At 44.2% G+C, this 13,430-nt stretch overlaps 1 protein-coding gene across 1 annotated transcript in view; it reads left to right on the forward strand.

Moving 5' to 3' along the window:
* Nucleotides 1-13,430, forward strand: part of LOC129703906 (myoferlin-like) — a 329,673-nt gene that overhangs the window by 58,782 nt on the left and 257,461 nt on the right. Inside the window, exons 4-5 of the mRNA XM_055646609.1 lie at nucleotides 10,172-10,277; nucleotides 13,084-13,186. Of these exons, the coding sequence (XP_055502584.1) occupies nucleotides 10,172-10,277; nucleotides 13,084-13,186 (209 nt within the window). The remainder of the gene's footprint in view (nucleotides 1-10,171; nucleotides 10,278-13,083; nucleotides 13,187-13,430) is intronic.

Raw genomic sequence — 13,430 nt, forward strand, 5'->3', positions numbered from 1 at the left:
AATATTACTGATTGAACTCATTGCTGCCTTGAAATGGAAGGTAGATGGACCCATGAGTATTTGCTGGTGGCCTTCAGAATGACAGCTCCTTAATTCAGCAGTTTCTCCTGAGATCGATAGGTAAATGTTGAAGGAAGAATGGTTAGATTTCCCAGCGTTTGGGATTATTCCCAGAGAACTGGGACAAGATAATTTGTAGTGGGTGATATTCTAGTTTAGAGATACAACATGAAAATCCTTCAGCCCACTGAGCTCATGCTAATCATCGATCACCCATTCACACTAGTTATGTTATCCCACTTTCCCATCCACTGCCTGCACCAGGGGCAATTTACAGAGGTCGATGAACCTACAAACCAGCAAGTCTTTGGGAGTGGGAGGAAACAGAGCACCCGGAGGAAACAAACACTGTCTCAGGGAGAACGTGCAAACTCCGCACAGACGGCACCCGAGGTCGGGATCGAACCCGGGTCTCTGGTATTGCGAGGCAGTGGCTCTACCTGCTGTGCCACCTTGCTGCCTTTCACATCCGCAGTCTAGGTGTTGGTGGAGGAGTGCTCATCCAGGTAACACAGTGTTAATTGATGATGCACTGGGCATGTCTGGTACATCAATGCAAAATCCTTGATGATTCTGGCGTTTGATCACTTGCCACAGGATGCCCAGCCTTGAATCTGCAGCCCCTGCTTATTGACATTGGTGCTTCATTCATTCATTCATCATTGTTGAAAACATCAGCAACGCAGTGGCGCTGGTTTCCAACAGGAACGGTGACGGACGCACCACACATCTCTGTCCTCCAGTTCCTGCGGACTTCCACCGCTGGAAGTGTAGGATTTTGGTGTGTGTGCTTTATCATCATTCCTTACAATGCTGTGTACGACAGTGATCGCAACTTCTACTGAAGTGTGGATGGCCCTTGGCTCGCTAGGAGCTCATCCATCCTTTGTCAGGTCTTGGTTTCGGTCCTGCTGGGGGTCCACAGCCCCCTCCTCACCTGGCAAACCTGGTGGGGGAGACGGTTTAGTCGCCGACTATCCGATCATGGAGCACAGGATTACATGGTACCCGTGGTGGGGGGGAACTCCCCCCGACCTGACCTGACACTGCTGCTCCAGATCCAATATGCAGGTCAGATCAGCTGTGATCTTCAATGTTGAGGTTTCTGCAGTTAATAATGCAACAAGTTGTCAAAATGTAGGGAGGTAGACTCTTAGACTGGTTTTCAGAATGACTGGTCTTTAATGGGACAAAAGACATTGTTGTCCTCTATATTATAAATGATGGTAGAATGCACTCACTGTTAGATGAGTATTTGGGTCTGCTTTCTGCATTGTGGTAGCTTCCAGAAGTAGATGAACTGCTATTTGAACCTTGACAAACCTATAACGTCAATGAGACAGCTTGATTCTACATCAGACTTTAGTTTTCTTGTGACTATGGAACTGCAAGGGATGTAATGATGAAACATCGTGCAGCAAATTTTTCAATTGTGCAACAAAATGGGGTGGCACGGTGGAGCTGCAGTAGAGTTGTTGCCTTGCAGTGCCAGAGACCCGGGTGCTGCCTGTACGGAGTTTGTACATCCTCCCTGTGACCGCGTGGGTTTTCTCTGAGATCTTCGGTTTCCTCCCACACTCCAAAGACGTACAGGTTTGTAGGTTAATTGGTTTGGTATAAGTGCAAATTGCCCCTAGTGTGTGTAGAATACTATTAATGCGCAGGGATCGCAGGTCGCAGTGGACTCGCTGGGCCGAAGGGTCTGTTTCCATGCTATATCTCTTTAAAAATATATATATCTTTTTTGTGCAACTTCAGTCAGAATTCTTTGTGGGTTAGAAAGAGTTGGAAGCCCTGTCCCACTGTACAAGTTCATTCAAGAGCTCTCCCGAGTCTAAAAAAAAAAAAATCAAACGTAGAATGTACGTAGCGGGTACGTCGGAGCTCGGGAGTCTCTCTAACGGCAGATGCTCGGGAAACGCAGTAAACTCGGGAAGGCTCGTGAAGATTTTTCACCATGTTGAAAAATGTCCACGAGAGCCCCGAGTACCGACGAGCGGCCATTACCATAAATCTCCGAGTTCGAATCAGGGCAAACACGGGAGAACTCTTGAATGAACTCGCACCGTAGGACAGGGCTTTAAAGCTTTAAACTCCTCTTCAGTTACTGGGCCCTCTACTGTACCTCTCTATAAATACATCTGGCAGAAACGTTCTCCTGACCTTGCTCTGGTCCTTTTGGGTTCCTGATTTCCTTGGGTTTTAGACCCAGTTCATTGCGCTCACTCATAAGCCAGTATTTCTAACATTTTCTGGTAAGCAACAATCTTACTTTATTTAGCCCTAGGGAATGGAAAACTCTTCACTCGTGGTTTATCCTACTCCACACACCCACAAACCTTTTTCTCTCATGGCATCTGGCCTGTCGTTACGGACAATGGATGCAGGAGTAGGCCATTCGGCCCGTCGAGCCAGCACCGCCATTAACTGTGATCATGGCTGATCATCCACAATCAGTACCCTGTTCCCGCCCTCTCCCCATATCATTGACTCTGCTATCTTTAAGAGCTAAACTCTCTCTTGAAGGCATTCTGAGAATCAGCCTCCACTGTCCTGTGAGGCAGAGAATTCCACTGATTCACAACTCTGAGTGAAAAACATTGTCCTAATTTCCGTTCTAAATAGCCTACCCCATATTCTTAAAGTGTGTCTCTTGGTTCTTGAAGTTAGAGAAATTAAATTCATGCCACTGGGTTGTAAGATGCCCAAGCGAAATATGAGATGCCGTGCCTCCAATTTGCGTTTAGCCTCGCTCTGACAATGGAGGAGGCCTCGGGCAGAAAGGTCAGTGTGGGAATGGGAAGAGGAATTAGGAATTGGCAATCGGGTAGGTCCAGGCGGACTGAGTGAAGGTGTTCAGTGAAACGATCGCCCAGTCTACGTTTGGTTTCTAAGCACCTAGTGTTTAGAATGCTACGGTCTCAAATGTTTCTAAGCTCTTGCAGTGATGCACGAAAGGCAATGCCTGAACTGGGCACAGATGCTGTGCCAAAGATTTCAGAAACGTGTGAATACTTGGTTTATGAAAACCTGCAGTTGAGGCCAGAGTTTGAAGTTGTAAAGAGGTAAAGATGCAGAGCTACTAGAAGTGGGAAGTCTTATTAACAACTAGGTTTCCACCTTAAAACCAGTGAACAAAATACCTGACATTTTTGGGTTCGCTTGTCCATAGCCTAGGATGAAAAAAAATTAAAGTTACATCAAGAGTCAAGAGTGGTTTACTGTCATTTGTCCCAGATAGAACAATAAAATTCTTATTTGCTGCAGCACAACAGAATATGTAAACATAGTACATTGTAAACAATATAATAAACGAGAGAGAAAAAAAAGTGTGTGTGTGTGTGTAAATATTTAAAAAAAACAATCAATAATAGTGCAAAAAGGCAAAACCAATGCCCCCAAGTTGATGTAGTTATTTGGAGCTTATTTGAGGTTACAGTTTAACAGCCTAATGGCTGTTGGGAAGAAGCTGTTCCTGAACCTGGGCGTTACAGTTTTCAGGCTTGTGTACCTTCTTCCCGATGACAAGGGTGGTGTGGGTCTCTGATGATGCTGGCTGCCTTTTTGAGGCAGGGACTCCTGTAAATGCCTTCGATGGTGGGGAGGTCAGAGCCTGTGATGGACTGGGCAGCGTTCACAACTTTTTAGAGTCTTCTTCCCTCCTGGGCATTCAAGTTGCTGAACCAGGCCGTGATGCAACCAGTCAATATGCTCTCTACTGTACACCTGTAGAGGTTCAAGAAAACCCTCTCTGACATACTGAATCTCTGTAATCTTGTCAGGAAGCCGAGGCGTGGATGGGCTGTGTTTATAATTTTTGTAAGCTAACTTTTATAAGCTAAAAATGGGTTTAATCATGAAAGTTGTGTTTAAGGAGGTATAACTTACAACTCAATACCAACACAATACCTGTAATGGGTGCAGAGGAGTTGGCATGAAGCCAGTTGTGAAAAAGGGTCGCAGACCGAAATGACTCTTTCTCATTTGACCAGTTCCTGATGTTTAGTTTCGTTCACAGATACAGCGCGGAAACGGGCCCTTCGGCCCACCTAGTCTGCACCGACCAGCAACCCCTGCACACTAACACTATCCTACACACACTAGGGACAATTTACAATTAAACCAAGCCAATTAACCTACAAACCTGCACGTCTTTGGAGCGTGGGAAGAAACCGATGATCTCGGAGAAAACCCACGCAGGTCACGGGGAGAACGAACAAAAAGTCCGGATTGACCCTGGGTCTCTGGTGCTGCAAGCCAGCAACTCTACTGCTGCCGTGCTTTGCGTTTTCCAGCATTTAGTTTGTTTCCTATTTGAAGCCCCCGCAGTTATGGCTTTGATTTTTCATCTATTTTACCCTGATTGCCAAAAGTAGAATATTTTGAGCACTTCCTGTTTTAGATTTTCAGTATAAGCAGTTTTATTTGTTTCATTGCTGACCCAAATTCTGCAGCAACCAACTGGACAACATGGTGGGAGTATCTTTACAGCGACCAAAATATTTCCTGCAACAAGTAGTTTGGGACGGCCAATGCATGTTGGCTTTGCTGGTGAAGCCTTTTCATGATTGAGGTGCAAAATTAATTAGGTGACAGCAGAAGAATCCACCGTGAGTGAGGACAGATGTGAGGATTCCAAACATGTACAAACGCAAAACTGTTTTAATTTACCATTGCAGCATGTTTGTTCTGCTTATCTGGTAAATGAGTCTGTTTTTGTTACTTCAAGGACGTGGCTTGCACTCTTGATAAGATCTCTTTCTTGCCTGGGCATGAGTAGTGGTGACCTTGCAATCCTGAACAACACTAATGAGACCTGCAATTCAGAACCGACTTGTTATGGAGAGTATTGTCATCTGCCGTTGGAATACCGAATAGACAATAGGTGCAGGAGTAGGCCATTCAGTAGGCCAACAGTAGGTTTATTGCCATAGAGGGAGTGCAGAGACGGTTCACCAGACTGATTCCTGGGATGTCAGGACTGTCTTATGAAGAAAGACTGGATAGACTTGGTTTATACTCTCTAGAATTTAGAAGATTGAGAGGGGATCTTATAGAAACTTACAAAATTCTTAAGGGGTTGGACAGGCTAGATGCAGGAAGATTGTTCCCGATGTTAGGGAAGTCCAGGACAAGTGGTCACAGCTTAAGGATAAAGGGGAAATCCTTTAAAAACCGAGATGAGAAGAACTTTTTTCACACAGAGAGTGGTGAATCTCTGGAACTCTCTGCCACAGAGGGTAGTTGAGGCCAGTTCATTGGCTATATTTAAGAGGGAGTTAGATGTGGCCCTTGTGGCTAAGGGGATCAGGGGGTATGGAGAGAAGGCAGGTACGGGATACTGAGTTGGATGATCAGCCATGATCATATTGAATGGCGGTGCAGGCTCGAAGGGCCGAATGGCGTACTCCTGCACCTAATTTCTATGTTTCTATTCGGCCCTTCGAGCCAGTACTACCATTTATTGTGATCATGGCTGATCATCCACAATCAATAACCCGTTCCTGCCTTCTCCCCATTACCCTTGACTCTGCTATCTTTAGGAACTCTATCTAACTCTCTCTTGAAAGCATCCAGAGAATTGGCCTCCACTGCCTTCTGAGGCAGAGAATTCCACAGATTCTGGGTGAATCTGTGGAATTCCAATTCTGGGCGAAAGAATGTAGAATCATAGCATGGAATCAGCCTCCTCGACCCAAGGCATTCATGCCAACCAAGATCTTCCATCCAAGCTTGCCCAATTTGCCGGCATTTGACCCAAATCCCTCTCAAAATGTCCTAACTATGTACCCATCCTGATGTCTTTTAAATATTGTTATTTACCTGTCTCAACTACTTCCTCTGAGCCAATTCCATATACCCTAAGCCTTTGTGGAAAAAGTTACCCCTCTGGTTCCTATTAAACCTTTCCCCTCACCTCGGGTGGAGCATCGGTAGAGGTGCTGCCTTAAGGGCCTGTCCCATTGTATGAGGTAATTCAAGAGTTCTCCCGAGTTTCCCCTGATTCGAACTTGGAGAATTACGATAATAGCCGTTGGTAGGTACTCGGGGCTCTCGTGGACATTTTTCACATTGCTGAAAAAACTTCACGAGTTACCGCATTTCCCGAGTACCTGCCGTTAGCGTTACGAGCCGCTACGAGACATCCACGAGCTCCGACGTACCCGCTATTTACATTCTACGTACTTACCACGAGTTTGAGGTTTTTTTAAACTCGGGAGAGCTCTTGAATTACCTCGTACAGTGGGACAGGCCTTTTAGAAAACTTGCAGTACCAGAGACTGGCTACGGGTGCTGTCTGTACGGAGTTTGTACGTTCTCCCCGTGACCTGCTTGGATTTTCTCCGACAACTTTGGTTTCCTCCCACACTCCAAAGATGTTCAGGTTTGTGGGTTAATTGGCTTGGTTTACATGTAAAACATTATCCCTATTGTAGGATAGTGTTAATGGGCGGGAATCGCTGGTCGGCGTGGACTCGGTGGGCCAAAGGGCCTGTTTCCATGCTAAATCTCTTAGTATTCAGTATCCAGTATTCAGTATTTCTTTAATATCATTTTCACTGAGTACTTGCATTGCACAGAGGAAACGAAAAAACATTGCTTGATCAGTTTCCATTCAGTGTAGTTAGTAAAAAAGGATAAATACATAGAGCTTTAAAAACAAATTAAAATGACCACGTCTAAAAACAGAAAGTAGGCCTAAAATTTACAATAGAATAAAAACAGACATTCCGACCGATAGTGGCTTTACTTTGACAGGTGCCTAACTGTCCGTTAATCAGTCTTATTGCCTGTGGGAAGAAGCTGTGGATCATCCTGCTGGTTTTGCAGCTGATGCTCCTGTACCTCCTCCCAGATGGCAGAATGGAGAAGATGTGATGTGATGGATGATAGGGGTCCTTGATGATGGAGATGGTTCTACTGATGCTCCGCTTCTTGTAGATCTCCAACTGGAAAGGGAGTGGGGCACCAATGATCCTACTGGCGGTCTTCACTATCCTGTTGAGTTGATTTTGTTCATAAGCCTTGCAGCTCCCAAACCAGGAAGTGATGCCGTAGGCCAGTATACTCTCGATGGTGCCCCTGTAGAAGGTCCTTAGATGAGCAGTAGGGAGACCTGCTTTCCTTAGTCTCCGGAGAGGGTGGAGCCGCTGCTGAGCTCTTTTGACCACTGCTGTGGTGTTGGTCGTAGAGGTCAGGTCATCCGCCAGGTGGAGTCCTAGGAACTTCACACTGCTGACCCTCTCCACAGCAGCTCCATCAATATGCAGCGGAGTGCGATGTTGTTTTCCAGCCCTCCTGAAGTCGATCACCATCTCCTTAGTTTTTCCCACATTGAGAGTGAGGTTGTGGGATCTGCACCATTAACTAAAGCCAAAATAAAACTTTAAACTTAATGCTCTCTAGTTTTTGATTTCTCTGGGGGAAAACTATGTGTATTTACTTTATCTATTCCCCTCAATATTTTGTACGCCTCCTATAAGATGGTGTATCAGCCTCCTACACTCTAAGGCAGGGGTCAGCGACCTACGGCCCGCGGGCCGAATCCGGCCCGTAATCTGAAATCATCCGGACCACATGCATTTTTTTTTTTTTTTTTTTTTCTGAATCATCCGGCCCGCAGACTTCCGTCATCTCCGGTACCTGGAATGTTTAAGAAAGAACTACAGATGCTGGAAAAATCAATGGTAGAAAAAAAATGCTGGAGTGAGATTCTGCAGCGGTTTTTTTTCTACCTGCAGTACCTGGAAAATGATTTGGCCGTACCGCATCCTGCACAAAACCGCCGGCACGGCCGTGCACCTTCTGTGTCTGGGCTTCACTGTTGGGATCGGGGTTGTCAGTAGGCCGGGGGCGAGTGAGTGTGAAATTTGAGCTCAGTGCTCCGGGTGGCATCCTCGAAGGGGTGGGATCTATGTGAACACTTGATTTGATGCCTGCCATCCGTGGCGGGATCCATGTGTACACGTGATAGATGTGGCCCGCCATCCGCTCACAGACGTATGTCCTGGCACCTTGGCGGAACAAGGTTGCCGACCCATGCTCGAAGGAATAAAGACTTAGCCTGCCCAACCTCTTCCTGTAGCTCAGGCCCCTCGAATCCCAACTACATCATCAATCTTCTCTGCATTCTTTATCCTAAAATATTGCAACTTCTGAACCATAAACGAGATGAGCTTCAAATATTGTCTCAGCTAGTACAGTTTGTCTTGCACTGGATACTTGTTTAAACTAGTAACACCTAACATATACCAGGCTGAAAACTGGAAAAGTTCAATATTTAAGGCCAAATTCATTGTTGATCAATTCTATTAAATTTGTAGTCTTTTTTTCTGTTTGTTCAAAAATGTGCAGTTCGCAATAAAGCAACATCACCCATTTCTGACTTTGAACAAAGTTCTCACGAATCTAGCATTACCTATAATGAGGATTTCCCTTGAAGCCACCTGATGCCACAGGGAATATAGTGACAGACAACTGATGGTGTGATCAAGCTGAGTGACCCGTGAACTTCATTGCAAGCTTTCTCACAGAAAGCAGATCTGTAACTAAGACGGCCACAAAAAGCTGGTGTAACTCAGCTCGTCAGACAGGAACCTTGGGGGGGGGGAAAGGAATAGATGGACGTTTCGGGTTGAGACCCTTCCTCAGTCTGGAGAAGGGTCTCGACCCGAAATATCTACCTATTCCATGACACCAGAGATGCTGTCTGACCCACTGAGTTACTCCAGCATCTTGTGTCTATCTTTGGGTTAAACGAACATCTGCAGTTCCTTCCTACACATTTATCTGTAACGAAGAGCAGGTTTCAACTTTGTAAACTGTGTATGGAACAAAATTTGAAAATGCCAATGATTTAAGTAGAGACTGAAATCTCATGGACATCAGAATGATTCAATATCATGATATGCTCATTAGTTGCAGCTTAATACTCCATTTTAAGAAGTCAAAGTATTCTGGATGTTTTGTGTTGGGAATGATCATTGCAGTCGAGTTTGGGTTTGGACATCCCAAGATTCAGACTCTCAATCCAATTTAGTGAAACTGAATTATTTACACCTAAAATAATGGTGAATAATAATATCCCTATTGCTGTACATTGTTAATACTAATTTCAAATGTTTATTCATTCATTCTTTAGTTCTAGCTCTTTCTTTTGGTTATTTTTGTGCTCTAGATTTATACGTGGCAGAATATTTAGTGATGTATCACGGAACTGAAATCTGTTTACCATAGCAATTGGATTAGTCTCTAATTCCCTTCAACAGACCAGGAGTATTTTTTAATTCATTACCAAAATCCGACAAGGTGTTCTGCAATGAGTAACAACGACTTGAAACTTTGTTGGGACTTTTAAGGGGCTGTCCCACTGTATGAGCTAATTCAAGGGTAATGCTGAGTTTCCCCTGATTCGAACTCGGAGAATTACGGTAACAGCCGCTCGTAGGTACTCGGGGCTCTCGTGGCCATTTTTCAACATGTTGAAAAATCTTCACATTTCCCGAGTACCTGCCGTTAGCGTTACGAGCCGCTAAGAGACGTCCCGAGCACTGACGTACCCACTACGTACATTCTATGTTTAAGAAGGAACTGCAGATGCTGGAGAATCGAAGGTTACACAAAAAAGCTGGAGAAACTCAGCGGGTGCAGCAGCATCTATGGAGCGAAGGAAATAGGCAACGTTTCGGGCCGAAACCCTTCTTCAGACGTACATGCTACATGTTTACCACAAGTTTTTTTTTAAATTGGGAGAGCTCTTGAATTAGCTCGTACAGTGGGACAGGCTCTTTAAGCTGCCTAGTAATGTTATGCTGACATCCAATTTGGATGTTGCTGTGTTTTTCTTGGGTTGCTTATTCTACGTAATTGTTGTTCCACACTCCAGGCCACGCCATGACACAGTACATGTTGTTGATTTAACTTTCTTTTTAAAAGATGATTTGTTTTAAATCACTAATTATAGAAAATGAATATTGACTCTGGATAGTACCAACCATGACTAATGGAGCATTCGAGTGACATTTGCAAACTCGTTAATGATGTGTATTTAATTGTTGGAATATTAAGAAGTTACATTGTAGCCTTTAATAATCTTCATGTCATTTTTTAGGTTTATTGGTTCTGCAACGGTATCCTTGAGAGATCTAGCAAGTGGTCAAAAGACATTACCTTTGAAGAATATCTCTTTGCTCACTGAAAAGAAGCAACCAACAGGGGCAAGTAGTTTTATTTTAACCCTTTATATGCCACGTGTGTGTGTTTCTTTAAGCCCAGTGTTGAGGAAATATTATTGCAATGCCCTCCAGTTTTTCTCAGATAGACACAAAGAGCTGGAGACCCTTTTGGCTGAAGGCTGCAGTCTGAATAACCCGAAACGTCACCTATTACTTTTCTCCAGAGATGCTGCCCGTCCCACGGAGTTACTCCAGCTCTTTGTGTCTATCTTTAGTTTAAACCACCATCTGCAGTTCCTTCCTGCACAATTACTCCGATGGATACTGAACCGTTTTGCCATGAATTTTTGAGTGGCCTAATAGATGTGAATGAGTTGTAAAGACAAGGCTGTTAATGTGTAATTGTATCCCACAACAGTAGAGTTCGGGGTACCACACCCCAAAATTGAGACACTCAATCCAGCTGAACAAGACTTTGTTACTTACACTTAAAATGATGAGGCTAGATGGTGGTGAATGAGAATGTACTCTATTAAACATGATAATTTCAAATCTACATCATAATCTGCCTTTTTCTATTCTTTAGTTCCAGTCTGTGACTTTGTACGCTAACTATTTTGAAATGTATAAATATTTTGGGTGGCACAGCGGTCGAATAGCTGCCTTAGATCAGAGGCGCGGGTTGAACCTTGACTGCGGGTGCTGTCTGTACAGAGTTTGTCCATTCTCCCTGTGACCAAGTGGGTTTTCTCTGGGTGCTCGGATTTCCTCCCACACCCAAGATGTGCAGGTTTGTAGGTTAATTGGTCTCTCTAAATTATCCCTAGTGTATAGGATAGTGCTAGTGTACAGGGTGGTCACTGGTAAGCTGGTGGGCCGAAGGGCTTGTTTCTCCACTGTATTTCTAAACGAAACTGGTGGCACAAAGTCCGCGAGCATTGCCACTTTTCATTTCACTGCACATCTCGTATGTGTATGTGACGAATAAACTTGACTTGACTTCTTGGAAGTGAAATCTCAATTTGCCTGTTGCAAATGCATTAGATTCTGCTTCCCTTGAGCAAAGGAGGGGTAACCATATAACCAATTACAGCACGGAAACAGGCCATCTCGGCCCTTCTAGTCCGTGCCGAATAACAATTCAATGAGCCTTTTGTAATCTCCGTTACATGCCACAGAAGCACAAATTTTATTGAATTGCCATTTAATTGATTATTACATTGAAACATTATTTGCAATGGTTGATTTTATTGAAAATTCATACTTTTTTTTCTTTTTAACTCGCTATGAAAGGAATTTTAAAAGGCAGTCTCATGTTTTTTTTGGCAAATGCAATTGATTCAATCATATCATCATTTAAAATAGTTGCGAGGCAGTGATTTAAAGCCACGCTGACCGTTTTGTGTACACTTGGTTGTGCAGCAGTAAGGAGCCACTTGCTGGAGCACAGAGTTATTGCGTGTACAGCAAACCCTCGTTCTAACGGAGAACATGAATAGGTGACGTCAGGACCCTTCTTCAGGCTGATTCTGTCTGCTTGACTTATTCCAGCACTTTGTGTCGTTTCACTTTAAAACTCAGCGCTGATGCCTCCGGTCTGCACCAGCGAGCCCTTCTATACCGGCTGTTTCATGGTCAGGTTGATGGGCTGTTGTAGCGGCTCATGTTGTAGTCCATGGGCACAGTGGTCTCTTCAGGCCACTACCACCAACAGGGTGCTCTCCGTCAATGTGGACAATAGACAGTAGGTGCAGGAGTAGGCCATTCGGCCCTTCGAGCCAGCACTGCCATTCAATGTGATCATCCACAATTAGTACCCCGTTCCTGCCTTCTCCCCACATCCCCTGACTCCGCTATCTTTAAGAGCCCTATCTAACTCTCTCTTGAAAGCATCCAGAGAACCTACGCAGTCATATCGGGATTTCAGCAGGACAGAATAACCCATGTGCATGCATTAATGCATTAGTATTTCATCATACTCTGAATATGCATTGTTCTTTACCTGTAATCAAAATAAATAGGAGCTCAAATGTAATTTAGACCCTTGTACTTTTATATAGAGTGCAGTTTTGTCCTTGAATGGAGGGCAGGGAAGATGCCTGACGGGCACAACAGTGTTGCCTCTATTGAGAACAGGTGGGGGTGGAGTGACAATGTTAGTTTGCATTGAAAATGGTGCACCTGGGAAATCACAAGCTATAGTAGTAGAATTAGCCCATTCGGCCCATCAAGTCCACTGCGCCATTCAATCATGGCTGATCTCAGCCTCCTAATCCCATTTTTCTGCCATCTCCCCTTCACCCTTGACACCCATTCCAATGATGAATTTTAAGAAAAAACTGCAGATGCTGGAAAAATTGGAGGCAGACAAAAATTGCTGGTGAAACTCAATGGGTGAGGCAGCATCTATGGAGAGAAGGAATGGGCGACGTTTCGGGTTGAGACCCTTCTTCAGACTTTTTTGAGGGTCTCATTGATGCCAGGGTCAGGCTATGTGCACTGCCTGAGGTGAATGTTCAGACTCCAGGTCCAGGAACCCATTGTTGAAACCTACTCAGTAAACATCTGTAGAAAATCGACTTGAGAAGCAAATAAGCCAAACCCTGCATGTCCAGCCTTTTCCAGCCATTCCTTTAGTTGCCTGTTCCTCACCCTAACGCAGGGCCTACTTCTGGTGTGACTATTAGTCAGGTCTGGTGAGTTTGTTGTAGTTCCCTCTCTCTCTGCCAGCTGTTGAGCCCCGGAAGGCAGTTTCCAGCAGATGAAAGAATGAACTGATGCTGCATTTTAAAAAATATCATGTGGATAATTTTTTTTTTTTTTTTTTTTTTTTTTTTTGCTCTTAAAGGGACAAATAAGCCTGGTAGCCTCTTATGAACCACCGGCTGGAGCCGGACCACCTAACTCATCTGCACTTGATGATTCTGCTGCACAAGACTCTGATGAAGGGGGTGAGTCTTCATTGTTTTTGTAAGAGTTCTGGTTTCTTAAACCTCTTTACGTGCTTCAATATTTGATCCACTTGTACCTGTGCAATAATCTTGCTTCAACAAGGAAGTTATAAATAAGGTGAACAAAATATAATTTATGCTTCATAAAAAGAATAGCCACATAGTTCCTTGCTGTCTGTTACAAAGTGGAAATTGTCTTTGATTATATATATAATTTTAACTTAACAAACAATTCTGGAAGGTA

The sequence above is a fragment of the Leucoraja erinacea genome, chromosome 15 (genome assembly GCF_028641065.1).
Source record: "Leucoraja erinacea ecotype New England chromosome 15, Leri_hhj_1, whole genome shotgun sequence".
In the NCBI taxonomy this organism is placed as follows: Eukaryota; Metazoa; Chordata; class Chondrichthyes; order Rajiformes; family Rajidae; genus Leucoraja; species Leucoraja erinaceus.